Here is a 13,734-nt window from a genome sequence, read left to right as displayed (position 1 = left end):
CTAGTGACAGGCTTTATACCTTTTGCATCCTACGCTTAAGATACTTGAAAAGGCTCCACAGTTTTAACATCCATGTACAACCTTCTAGGAACTCTAACCCAATCAGAGGTTCTTGGACCTCCTTGTTGCATGCCTGTTGCATCCTCCTCACGCACGGGCTGGAAGGGTGAACATGAGGACGACACAGCTGTGCAGGCATGCACCCTTCCAATCAGCCTTTTGCATCCTCCTGACGCCTTGCCAGCCCCACGCGGCTTTGCCAGGCTGGGATCAGACTCGCAAAGCAGCTTGGGACTGGCAGGGGCGGCATGAGGAGCAAAATGCACCCTCGAAAAAACTGTGTCTGGGGCGTCTCTGCTAAAATCTCATGTAGTGGGAGTGAGCCAGTTGGGTTGGACTTTAGGACCCACCAGCAGAGAAGGCAGGATAACATCTTAGGAAGGAGGCATTCCTCGGTCTGCCCTGCCTTCACAGCAAGCAGCACACATCTTCCTTCAGCTCCTGTGTTTGTCACTGGAGGTCTGTTGCCCTGCCAGCTTTCCACCTCGCTTCTGCGGCTTCTACCCATGAACCGTGTACACACTTTGGTTGTAGCGCCAAAGGTTGTTGGCAGACTCCTTTCCGTCTGTGGAGTTTCCCCAGCAGGAGCTGGTGCCGTCCATTTCTGCTTCCCAGCTTAGTCGAGATGGGAGCAGATCAGTTATCTGTCTTTCAAATCACCACAACCCTGTTTTATTTTTTGGAGTTATGTTCCAAGGAAAGTGCTCTTCTGCTCCCCAGGTAGCCGCAGGCCTAACTCTGAGCAGTGACTGGAAGTAATTTGTTATATAAAGGGAGCAAGAGTGTGCTAGCTCTTAATTGCATCTGGCAGTTCTCCAGAGTCAAACCTAATCTATGTGATCAAATGGCAGTAAAGGAAAGATGTGCACAGCTCTTAATTTTGTCTAAAGTGTGATGACGTGGGCCTGTCCACTGCCAGACCAGGAGTGAGATGCCACGTCCTCTGAAGCTGTGAACAGCTGGTTGAGGATCCTGCAGCTATTTGAAATCTCATTTCAGAGAGAAATTCTCAAGTGTTCAGCTAATCGGAGGATCTCCCAGTTTGGATTCTTTATTTCACCTTGTGATGAGGGGGACAGGCAGTGCTGACAGTGTGAGCCAAAGACCCGCACCTGGTCTCTCCTTGAGGGTAGTCCCAGGGGTGAAATGTTGAAAAAGGTTTGGGCTGTTCTTAGCTTTCCCTCAGGATTGAAATTGCCCAGACCAGAAGCTACTTGCCATCTGGTCTAGTCAGATACGCTATCTGAATTATAGCTTTGAGACTAGCAGAAGCAGCTGCTGTTTGGAATTGGGAAGATCTTGAATTCTCAACACCCTGTCCTAGTTGTTCTTTGCCCTGTGCTCAGTATCAATTAAGGGAGTACAGGGCACAGACTGAGACTGCAGCTCCATGCACATTTTTTCCCCCAGCTTTGTGTCTCTTCCTGTCAAGTGGGATCAACTGCCACTTCATTGTCCAGCCACCGCTTGGCATCTCTCATAATACGTTTTTCTGCCTCAGAGCCATAACAGAAGCTGATGGCATTTGACAGGCACTATAAATGCCTCCAGATTCAGCTGCTCTGAAAGTGTCCTGGGTGGCATTTGCAGGGGCTTCAACTCCACTCTATTTCAAGAATAGGATTGATACTTGTTGAGAAACAGCCAGCATTGGAGAAGCAGAAGAGCAGTGCTTCGTAAGTTAGCTTTTCAGTGAGTATATGCAGGCAGTCCTTTCTGAATCTGCAATGGAACAACTGCTTTCTCGGCCCTATTGTGCTATCAGCCCCAATCAGCTATGGTAGCTTTATAGCTCTACAAATTAATGGAATATATGTGTGAGCCCCATTGCAGGAGCAGAAAAGGACTTTTCCCTTGTGCCTCACAGTGCCGAGCTAGAGATGATGCTAAACATGCTTTGTTGTTGTTTAGTCGTTTAGTCGTGTCCGACTCTTCGTGACCCCATGGACCAGAACACACCAGGCACTCCTGTCTTCCACTGCCTCCCACAGTTTGGTCAAATTCATATTAGTAGCTTCGAGAACACCGTCCAACCATCTCGTCCTCTGTCGCCAGGTAGTGTGGTTGCTGACCTTGAGCCAGACATACTGGAGAGTGAAGTCAAATGGGCCTTAGAAAGCACTGCTAATAACAAGGCCAGTGAAAGTGATGACATTCCAGCTGAACTATTTAAAATTTTAAAAGATGATGCTGTTAAGCTACTATACTCAATATGCCAGCAAGTTTGGAAAACTCAGTAGTGGCCAGAGGATTGGAGAAGATCAGTCTACATCCCAATCCCAAAGAAGGGCAGTGCCAAAGAATGCTCCAACTACCGCACAATTGCACTCATTTCACACGCTAGCAAGGTTATGCTCAAAATGCAGCTACTGCCAAAAGCAGCACCCCAACATTTTGCTCTCCCATAATTCTCCTAGCAGAGTTTACAGACCTTGTGGTGTTTGGCCTTTCCCTGCCCCTTGCCAGCCGTTAGCCGATGGAAGATTGCAAAATCAGGATGCTTACAAATTACACTGGATACTATGGAGGAGGACCTGGATGGTTTTCATTGCTATCTTCACAGTTAGCATGCACTCTGCCCTGGCTCATAGCTGTCCCATGTGTGATTGAGAATGATTCTCCACAACTCATTACACTTTTGTTTATAAAATTTCATATATGCAAGTAAGAGACAGTTGCTGTCTTAGGGCTGTTAATCTGAGACGGTGACTCTCCACATTTAGTGAGGATTTTCAAAGCATTTCCACCAAATAGTTGGTCAGCAAAGGGGATATTTTGTGGTGCTCACAAGTCAGAGTGCTTTCCCACCATAGTCTTGTGAATTCATCCATACGTACTTCAGCTAAACAAGGCGGGAGTTAATTCCATGTGAATACTTCACACGCTTCTCCAGGAAATTCTATTGAAATCAGTTGTTTGGGTGTGATTTGTGGCTATTTTCCTTGCCAATGTTGCCTCTCTGTTTTAATGGTTATGCACTGACATGTTCTCTGGCTTTGGAAATACTTAAGGTACATGAGGAATTGAAATTGGAGTTTTGATTGAAATGATTTTCTGTGTGACTGAAATACTTCAGATAAATTGCCTTTATCTATCTGGATTCTGTGGGCCCATTCTGTAGATGGGAAATGGAGGGACTCGACTGATCTTTGTTTTCTGCTAGTGAGTTAGAGAGATGGAGTTGTGGATCTGCAGCAGTGTCTCATGTTTGCCCTTGTCTGCTCCTTCCAGGTCACGCAGATGAGTCGTCCAGACTTGATCCTCTTTCTGATGAAGTATCTGATGGCTCTGGTGGTTGGGATTCCATCTGTCTTCTGGGTTGGAAGTAAAAAGACCTGCTTTGAATGGGCCAGCTTCTTCCATGGGCGCAAGAAAAAAGAGTGAGTTGTGATACATAAAAGGTGGCATGGAACAGGTTCTGCTATAACTCAGATTTTGCTCAAAGCAGTTCTTAAGCAAGAGGCAGATTTTCTTCCCTCATTTTTCCCTGCTTGCCTTTTTTCAAGCTTTCTTTGACAGGGGTAAAAACAACAACTCCAAACTGTTGTTTTCATTTCATTTTCTCAAAGGGGAATATGGAAAGAGCAGATTAGGCAATCTCCACGCCACCTCCCACAAATTCTTAAACTCCTTTCCCCAAATATACATGGCAATGGGGGGAGCAAAGTCCCCAACCACTCTTAATATCTTTCACTCCCCTACCCCATGTAGCATTCTGCATGCCAGAAAGAGGGAGGGAAGGGCCTGCTGGGTAGCAGGGAAGAGACTTTGCTTCCACCATTGCTCCTGTCTTGCTGCTGGGGCAGAATGAGGCCACCAAACTGCTGACAGTTTCAATCTTCATCTGAGACCCTTTGCATTTCTTCATCCCTCTTGACAAAGGCCGTCCGTTAGGCCAGCCAACACTAAGTCTGTGCCAGACTGTGCTGAACCTGGATTGAAATGGACCCAGATAATCTGCTTAATTCAGCCGGGCTTGTTGTTGAGCCGCTGCCACCTTCTTAAGCATTTTGCCCCCAAAGGGGATACTGGCAACTGGGCGATGGTTGTTAGTAGTTGCTGGGTCCAAAAAAAAGGCTTGTTAAGGAGAAGCCACAGTTCCTTCAAGGCAGACAGCACCACTGCCTCACACAATGGAGAGTACACCTTAGTCAGGGGTGCAGAATAGGATGTGGCCAGCAGGCTTCTTTACCTCTGAGGGAGGCGTCTTACAAGGCCACCTTCTATAGAGTCAGATCAGCTACACTGACTGGGAGTGGCTGTCCAGCATTTCACAGATGGGTCATTCGTTCCCAGCTTTAGCTTGAAATGCCAAGGGTTGAACCTGGAACCTTCTGTGCTCTGATACTGAGCTGTGGCCCAGCCAGACTGCCTTAACCTATGCAGATGCATAGAAATAGATGCTGAAGGTAAGACATGCTGAGAGGAGTCACCGGTGGGAAGAGGGCTGTTGCACTGAGGCCTTTCTTCTACAGCAGCGGTTCTCAACCTGTGGGTCCCCAGATTTTGTTGGACTATGACTCCCATCATTCCTGAGCTCTGGCCTTGCTAGCTATGGGTGATGGGAGTTGTAGTTCAACAACATCTGGGGACCCACAGGTTGAGAAAGGCTGTTCTACAGGTTTCTCAGAGGCTTCTGGCTGACAATTTTTTAAAAAAGGATGCTGGATTAGGTGGCCCCCCTTCGGCCTGGTCCAGCAGCGGGACTCTGCAGCTACTAGTAAAAAACGATGCTTGCCCCCCTCCAAAAATTATTGCTGGCTTGTATTTCTACAACAGTGAACACCATTTCTAGGTCTGAATGATCCAGATACGGTAAGAACAGACACCTCCCTTTCGCACTGGGTAGTCAGTAGATTTTTTCGCCACCTAACCTCTGCATGCTCTTGCCTATTGCCATCTGTCTCTCTGGAGTCAAACTGACCGGGCTTTACTGTTGTAAACAGGGTTGTGAACGAGAGCCGGCAAGTGCTTCAGGAGCCTGATTTTGCTCAGTCGCTCTTGAGAGACCCCAACACACCCATAATCCGCAAGTCCAGAGGCACCTCCACCCAAGGAACATCCACCCACGCTTCCTCTACCCAGCTGGCTATGATGGACGACCAGCGAAGCAAAGCAGGCAGCGTCCATAGCAAAGTCAGTAGCTACCACGGCAGCTTGCATAGGTCACGGGATGGCAGGTGAGAAGATTGAAATGGCTGTGTGAACGCAACACACCTAGGCAGAGAACACGTCGCCAGTTAAATGGGGGGTTGCCAGTTGCTGGATGAATTTGTGGGAGCTGATAGCCTTTTCCCCACCCCTTAGTGGTCTGTTTCAAGTTCTGTCAATAGAGCTGTGAGCTCTTTTCTCTCTCCCACATTGTCCACATAAAAACAGCATTAAATGGAGTTAGATCCTGGCCGTTCTTGCCTACCCGGGCTGGCAGCAGTTCTCCAGGGTTTCAGAGTGGGTTTTCTCCTGGCCATCGAATCACAGAGTTGGAAGGGAACACACCCCTGGGTCATATGCATAGCTGTCAACTTTTCCCTTTTGTAGAGGGAAATTCCCTTATTCCGAATAGGATTCCTTGCAAGGAAAGGGAAAAGTTGACAGCTATGCATATGGTCTAGCCCCCTGCAATGCAGGAATCACAGCTAAAGAATCCCTGACAGATGAGCATCCAAACTCTGTTTAAACACCTGCTACAAAGAAAAGCCTGCCTTTGTCTAAATTTTCAGACTTAGGGAGGCCTGGGACTGGGACTGAGCTCTGCTGAATCCAATCTGCGTTATGCATTGTGTCGGGTGGGAGGGGAGGTCCTGCAGCTATCTGAATGGGAAACCCATTCTTGTCTGTGTTTCTGAAACCGATGAGTCTTTATGAATTAGGTATACCCCCTGCAGTTACCGCGGGATTGAAGAGCGACTACCTCACGGCAGCATGTCCCGACTGACGGACCACTCCAGGCACAGCAGTTCCCACCGGCTCAACGACCAGTCGCGTCACAGCAGCACCAGGGACCTCAGTGGCAATCCAGTGACCCACATCACGCACGGCACCAGCATGAACCGGGTGATCGAAGAGGACGGTACTAGCGCTTGAGCCGCGCTTCTCTCTGTTCCATGAGCAGTGCTCGTTCCATTTCAGTTCAACAGAACTCAGTGTTAGTTCTCTTAGGTGCTCAGCTTGCCCCGGTGGAACCTAACCAGCTGCTGCCTTTTCCCCCTAGCCAGCAATTTCTCAGAAACATTTTCTCCCAGCAAAGGTATGCTGCTTGATCGAGTCTACAAGCTAAACGGTTTCTGGTACTTGACTCCTCAATACAAACTTTATTTATTATGCTTGACAACTGGAATTTCTTAGCGCTGTTTTTTAATTGTCCGTATGCTTCTCTAAGAGATATCTACTATGAAGATCCTGTGGAAGGGGGACAAAAAAAACCCCAAGCAGAAGACTGGCTTTTTGTTTGAAAAAAATTCCACCCCTGCAATCTTTTTGTTGCTGTCTCCGATTAGTAATAAACTGGTTAGCTGTTCTCATGCAGCGCAGAGGGTGGGCTGCATGTTTTTTAAAAACTGCACAAAGGACATCTGTAGGGGATCAGCAGGAGATTTTAAGCGGTTACACTGGAAGTGCAGCAGAAGGATAATGAGCAGAGAAGGCTCTGCATAAGCGTGTCTGCTCTTAACTGAAATTGCTAGTCTCTGGGAGGGAGGGAGGGAGGGTGGGTGGGTATGAACAATTGGTACTTAGCTTCTTGTATCGTCTGTGCTTTTGTAGAAAATGTTCCAATTTCCTACTTGTTTACAGTTTTTACGCAGGGAAGAAGGGAAGTGGGCGTTAGTTCCCAAACTGTATCCGTCGCCTCCCAAGCCCAACATGGATGCGAGAGGGAAATGGATTTTGACAATTTAGCTACCTTTTGTTCTCCTGACGAATATTGTGTAAATACCCCCATCCCTGACCCCTTTCAGCCTCAGTGCCTTGAACAGCTCCTGCTGTATCTAGGGCATTCTATGGGGGGGGGGGTTAATGACCTCTATTAAGACAGAATGGGAACTGGGGTGCTGTTTGAGAGGGGAAGGGCAAGTGGACCCATTCATACACTTGCTAAACTGTTGGCTTGTTTAATGAAGTGTGTTTTGGCCGAGGCCTGAGAACAGTCATTAAGGAGAAAAGTTTGAATTTGCTCGTCGCTTCGCATGCCAGGCTCAAGGAAGGGAAGTGGAAGACAAGCAGAGCAAATGAGGCTTCCTCCGCCCGGTTCCTTAAATCAGGTTCAGAATAGGGCTGAGGGAATTCTTTGTGGAGTGCGCTTAGCTTGCTTTTTCAAATGTTGTTCTTAGGATAACTTGGACAGGGCGGGTGCTGAAGGCAGGCACATTTGAACCCTGCATTTAGTTCAGGGGTAGCTGACGACAGCCTAAGCACTTCTGAGTCGGGACTTCCATGTGGGTTATTTGAGGGAGCGGGAGGGTTCTTAGGTCGGACCTTAGTCCATACAGCTGTGGCCATGGTGACCTTCCTGGATTCAAGACGCCACCAGTGCACCAAATACTCTGACGTGAGAAGCAGATTGCGGGGGCTGAGATCCCAAAACTTGCACTTCCCTGCAGCCAAGGGGGCCTGGGGCTTGTGCTTCCTGCTAGAAGCAGCCCTCCCGCAGGGCATGCCAAACAGCTCTGGAAAATAAGGGAACTTTCTCACAGCAATTTGGGATACAGCAAGGGGGGCAGCTGTTAAGGGGCAAAGGTCCTCAGTCCTGTGGGTGAACCTCAAGTGGCGTTTTTGAATCCCAGCCCAAACGTGAAGCTGGCCTCAACTCCCTACCCCCCTTTATTTGAAAAATTCAGGATTCAAGGGGCAGCTTAAGGTTCCCAACCTTGGGGTTTGTGCTTTCAAAACAGGGATATCTGATTAAGATTGCCATCTTAAACATACAAGCTAGTAAATCTCATTGGACAGAGTGGGCCTTGCTTCTGAGTAAATGTACATGGGGTCTGGTTTTAAGTAGGACTTGTCCACATCCTTTGGCCAGCTTTGCACTCCTGTGAATGATATGCAAATGAGTAATTCATATATGCAAATTAACAGTCCTTGCTGAAAACGTTGCCCACACCGCTTTTGGGAAGTAGACTTGATTTTTCTAAGGCAGCTATTGGCAAGTGTTTGAATTGTTGCCACAAGGAAGCACTGGCTTGTGTTCGAACCTACCTCACCTATTGCTCTGTAACACTATTGCTGGGAAATGTACAGTTGCTTTCTCTTAATATGCTTCACCCATCTGATCTGTGTCTGCTATATGATGTGCAGGAAACATGCCAAACACCTACACTTGGATGCTAGTGCTTAAGGATTGTGACAAAGCATTGTTTCGTTTTTATAGAATTTGTGGTTCCTAACATTTGATAGTATTGCAAGAAAGCGGGTGTTGGGTGGAAGGTGAGGGGACCTCACTCCCCGCAGCGACTCCACACGAGGGGGGGGGGGGATTGGAGAACCTGGGATTTAAATGCTACTCCGTAAGAAACCACCCCACGGCTACCTTTGGAAAATCTGAAATTGCTTGAGCTTCTCATTTCCTCAAATGAAATGGGTAGCCCAGCTAAGGCTGGATGCTGGGCGACCTGGCAAACAGCGGCAGGTGCAAGTTTTATCTGATGCAATGAGACTTCTTTGCTTCTCCATTTCTCCTCCTCAAATAACACATATACTCTCCAAATCAAATACTAGTTTTCTCAGCTTCTCTATGCCCCCCCCCCCGTTTTCTACTAATAGTTTAACCTATTTCAACAAAATAAGTTGCTAAGCATACTCTGGTGAGCATGGAGGTAGATAATGTAGTGTTACAAGCCCCTAACCCATGGGTAGGCAAAGTAAGGCCTGGGGGCTGGATCCAGCCCAATTGCCTTCTAAATCCGGCCCCTGGACGATCCAGGAATCAGCCTGTTTTTACATGAGATAGATAGGTAAACTTTATTTGCATCAGCCAACGGCCATAGCAACATAAAACAAGCAATATATACCATTAAAAAGACAACAATGGGTAAAACGGAGTAGAATGTGTCCTTTTATTTAAAATGCATCTCTGGGTATTTTGTGGGGCATAGGAATTCGTTCATTCCACCACCTCCCAAAGTATAGTCCGGCCCCCCACAAGGTCCGAGGGACAGTGGACCGGCCCCCTGCTGGAAAAGTTTGCTGACCCCTGCCCTAACCTGTCTTAGCTTCCCACCCCCTCTTCTGCCCTTCTCCACTTCCACAGTTGCTGCACCCCTCTACCTAAATGCACATCTGGGGTGCAACCTAAGCTCGGGCCAGTATACCTGAAGGAGCATCTCCACCCCCATCGTTCTACCCAGACACTGAGGTCCAGCACCGAGAGCCTTCTGGCGGTTCCCTCACTGCGAGAAGCAAAGCTACAGGGAACCAGGCAGAGGGCGTTCTCAGTGGTGGCACCCGCCCTGTGGAACGCCCTCCTACCAGATGTCAAAGAGAACAACAACTACCAGACTTTTAGAAGACATCTGAAGGCAGCCCTGTTTAGGGAAGCTTTTAATGTTTGCTGCATTGCTGTACTTTAATATTTTGTTGGAAGCCGCCCAGAGCGGCTGGGGAAGCCCAGCCAGATGGGCGGGGAATAAATAATAAATTATTGCTATTATTATAAGCTTGCACCAGCTCCCAAATAAATTTGGGGTGCTGCTCTGTTTATATCTCAGTGCACATAGAGGCTTGGATTCCTGCGGCATTCACTGCAGAAATGGCCTCTTGGATGGAATCTACACGCATATTAAAAATGTTCTGAAAATGCTACAATGGATTTTCCATAAGGCTTACTATCGCCATCTAGTGTCACATTGTATATTTGAAACACACTTCAAACGTTTTATTTGTGGCTGTATAGTTGAGTCCTTGGACTGCATGCATGCCTAAAATTCTAGGAAAAAGCCACCAATTGCTTGAAATGCCTCTGCCACATTGCTCTGTTCTGGCTGTGGGGAAGTGGATAGATTGCTAGGCCAGCTCTGCAGCATGTACGACTTCCTGGTTCGCCAGAGAAGCTGCTTTGCTTTAGCTACACAGGCTCATAAAAAGCCAAACCCTCTACTGCTTGGGGCAGGGATTAAAGTAAATCAGAATAGGAGAGGAGGGTTTTTTATTGTAACAGCAAAGGGATTATGTTTATTGATACTTAGTTTTGCAAAGGATCCCCCCTTCCTGCTCCCCTTGGCTTTTGCGAAATGCCATTGGAGTGTAACTAGATTTGGCTTAAATGGGTATAGCTTCAGGCATCAGCAATAATTCTTCTGTCAAGTGTGATGAGGTACAACGAGCAGGGTTTTTAATGTAAGCTCTGTTATTTTCAATCCTTGGCTGTAGTCCTGGATATAAAAGGGGCACATGGATGTGAAGAAGATTGCTGGGTTTTTTCTCCAATGAAGGAGAGAGCCCACCACTTCCAAGGTAACCAAAAATATATTCCTAATGCTTAGTCGGAATCTCCCTTCTTGCAATTCGAAATCGATTTGAAGGAGCGTCTCCACCCCCATCATTCAGCCCCGGACACTGAGATCCAGTGCTGAGGGCCTTCTGGCGGTTCCCTCATTGCGAGAAGTGAGGTTATAGGAAACCAGGCAGAGGGCCTTCTCAGTAGTGGCGCCCACCCTGTGGAACACCCTCCCATCAGATGTCAAGGAAATAAGCAGCTATCTTATTTTTAAAAGACATCTGAAGGCAGCCCTGTTTAGGGAAGTTTTTAATATTTAATGCTGTATTGTTTTTAACACTCGATTGGGAGCTGCCCAGAGTGGCTGGGGAAACTCAGCCAGATGGACGGGGTATAAATAATAAATTATTGTTATTATTATCTTAGTCGCCCTCCTCCACACACATTCCAGCTTTTCGATATCCTTAAATTGTGGTGCCCAGAACTGGACACAGGGCTCTAGGTGTGGTCTTGACCAAGGCAGAATAGAATGGTACTATTACTTCCCTTGATTGGGACACTAGGTTTCTGTTGATGCAGCCTAGAATAGCATTAGATTTATGTTTTTTTTTCTTCTGCATCACACTGTTGACTCGTGTTAACCTTGTGATCTGCTAAGACCCCTGGATCCTTTTCACATGTACTGCTGTCAAGCCAGGTGCCCCCCATCCTATATTTGTGCATCTTATCATTCATGCCTGAATGGAGAACCTTACATATGTCCCTATTGAAAGACCAGTTCTCGAACTATAGAATGATAGAACTGTAATCTGTTGAGGTCTTCCTGGATCCTAATTTCTATTTATTTCAGAAGAATGGCACCATTTTCCCCCTCCATTGCCACCAGGGTGGCCGAGAGAGCCTCTAATCCCATATTATTGTGAATTCATTCAATTTTGTGGAGGGCACAGTCCGTTCTTCCTAGCAGATTTAAAAATCGCCTTGCTTCAGCTCCCATGGAGTTCAGAACCATGTAGCCAAGCCATCTTGAACAGTCTTCCCCAACCCTGTTGACCTCCAGATATTGGACTACAGCTTCCATCATCCCTGACCACTGGCCATTCTGGATGGAGCTGATGGGAGCTGTTGCCAAAGCATCTGAAAAGCACCATGTTGCGGATTCCTTCTTATATACCATGCAGGTAGCAAAATCCATCCACTGTATGCCTCAAAGAAAACTAGATCTGACCTCTAAGCAAGTTGACCCTTCAGAAGAAGAAGAAGAGGAGTTTGGATTTGATATCCCGCCTTTCACTCCCTTTAAGGAGTCTCAAAGCGGCTCACATTCTCCTTTCCCTTCCACCCCCACAACAAACACTCTGTGAGGTGAGTGGGGCTGAGAGACTTCAGAGAAGTGTGACTGGCCCAAGGTGTCACCCAGCAGCTGCATGTGGAAGAGCGGAGACGCAAACCCAGTTCCCCAGATTACGAGACTACCGCTCTTAACCATTACACCACACTGGCTCTCAGTGCTAATTTTTTCAGTACTGCCTTAGATGTCGCAAGCAACTGGATGTGGGCTCTCTCCTTGTCAGTGAAGGATCCAACTGAGGGGTAAGAGGTCAAAATGGCAGGAAATCCCGACAGGTGTGGGCTGGTTCCCCTTTCCTCTCTCATATTAATGGGATTTTCCACTCTTTAACAGCTGTATTTAGGGAACCAGAACCTCTGGTCATCTCCATCCCTCCCTTTCCCCTTATTGCTTGGATTGATTCATGTCTCTTCTTTCAGGTTTTCTGGTTTGCTATCTCTCTGATATATGAAAAACACTTCTGTGTTTGTGCAAGGTTCACCTGTAGCAGAAACACTTGCATTGCTAGCATGGTTCCTGACCTCTACTGCTAACTGGTTCAACTTGCACTTAGCTTCTCTTATATTTGATCTCCTCGTTTACAGTGCCCCCGTGTCCTCCTCGGTTTTGTTGTTTTAGCACCTTAACTGTGAGTGTACAAATGGATTAAGGTAAAGGTAAAGGTACCCCTGCCCGTACGGGCCAGTCTTGACAGACTCTGGGGTTGTGCGCCCATCTCACTCAAGAGGCCAGGGGCCAGCGCTGTCTGGAGACACTTCCGGGTCACGTGGCCAGCGTGACGAAGCTGCTCTGGCGAGCCAGCACCAGCGCAGCACACGGAAACGCCGTTTACCTTCCCGCTGGTAAGCGGTCCCTATTTATCTACTTGCACCCGGAGGTGCTTTCGAACTGCTAGGTTGGCAGGCGCTGGGACCGAGCAGCGGGAGCGCACCCCGCCGCAGGGATTCGAACCGCCGACCTTTCGATCGGCAAGTCCTAGGCGCTGAGGCTTTAACCCACAGCGCCACCTGCGTCCCTACAAATGGATTACATAGCATCAATTTAAGTATTTTGGGGTATGTTTTTGTTTTGTTTTTTAATTTTTAATAAAACTGCCAAAACGAAAACTTAACCGTTTCCTGTGCTTCTTATTTTGGTTACTAATACTACTTTTTTTAATCAGAAAGAATAAACTACAACAAGTAAGCTTAGCAGCCATTATAGAAGAGAATATAGCCTCGCTGGACTGTCCAAGGACACACATAAGTTGGTCGGCTGGAGCTGCACAGCCAACCATCTTGCCTGCTTCATTAGAAATTGTGTTCAATAAAATTTGAAAATTTGGGCTCCTCCCACAACCAGAGAAAGACAATTTCCCCTCCGGTGCTTGGGAGACATGTCCCCATGTCCCCAGTGACTTTGCCTACAGCAGTGATTCTCAACCTGTGGGTCCCCAGATGTTGTTGGACTACGACTCCCATCATCCCTGGGCTCTGGCTTTGCAAGCTAGGGGTGATGGGAGTTGTAGTTCAGCAGCAAATGGGGACCCACGGGTTGAGAAAGGCTGGCCTATAGTTTAAGAGCAAGGATAGCCAAACAGGTGCCCTTCAGATGGACTCCCAACACCCATCAGCATCAGCTAGCATGACCAGTGCTCAGATATGATGGAAGCCATGGTCCAATAACATTCAGAGAGCACCATTTTAGCTGCCTAGGAATTCATTTTTTCCTAGAATCATGTAATTGTAGAGTTGAAAGAGACTCTGAGGGTCATTTAGTCCAATCCCCTGCAATGCAGGAATTGCAACTGAAGCATCCATCACAAGATGGCCATCCAAGCTCTGCTTTAAAAACTCCAAGGAAGGAGAGTCCACAGCCTCCTGAGAGAGTCCGTTCCACTGTCTAACAGCTC

The 13,734-nt window shown here is 47.5% G+C and overlaps 2 protein-coding genes across 7 annotated transcripts in view; one reads left to right on the top strand and one right to left on the bottom strand.

Annotated features, from left to right (window-relative positions):
- The window catches only part of FZD3 (frizzled class receptor 3), a 28,694-nt gene extending 19,925 nt beyond the window's left edge, over positions 1-8,769 (top strand). For 4 of the 5 annotated variants that reach the window (XM_083733376.1, XM_083733377.1, XM_083733378.1 and 1 more), the window contains 3 exons: positions 3,292-3,440; positions 5,007-5,240; positions 5,931-8,769. In XM_083733376.1, coding sequence (XP_083589502.1) covers positions 3,292-3,440; positions 5,007-5,240; positions 5,931-6,144 — 597 coding nt within the window. In that variant the 3' untranslated portion in view covers positions 6,145-8,769. The remainder of the gene's footprint in view (positions 1-3,291; positions 3,441-5,006; positions 5,241-5,930) is intronic. The other variant, XM_083733379.1, reaches the window with a different exon arrangement.
- The window catches only part of ZNF395 (zinc finger protein 395), a 446,083-nt gene that overhangs the window by 121,893 nt on the left and 310,456 nt on the right, over positions 1-13,734 (bottom strand). The window lies entirely within an intron of this gene.

This window comes from Podarcis gaigeae (assembly GCF_964106915.1).
Source record: "Podarcis gaigeae genome assembly, chromosome: 3".
NCBI classification, from domain to species: Eukaryota; Metazoa; Chordata; class Lepidosauria; order Squamata; family Lacertidae; genus Podarcis; species Podarcis gaigeae.
This window is presented reverse-complemented; position numbering and strand designations above follow the sequence as displayed.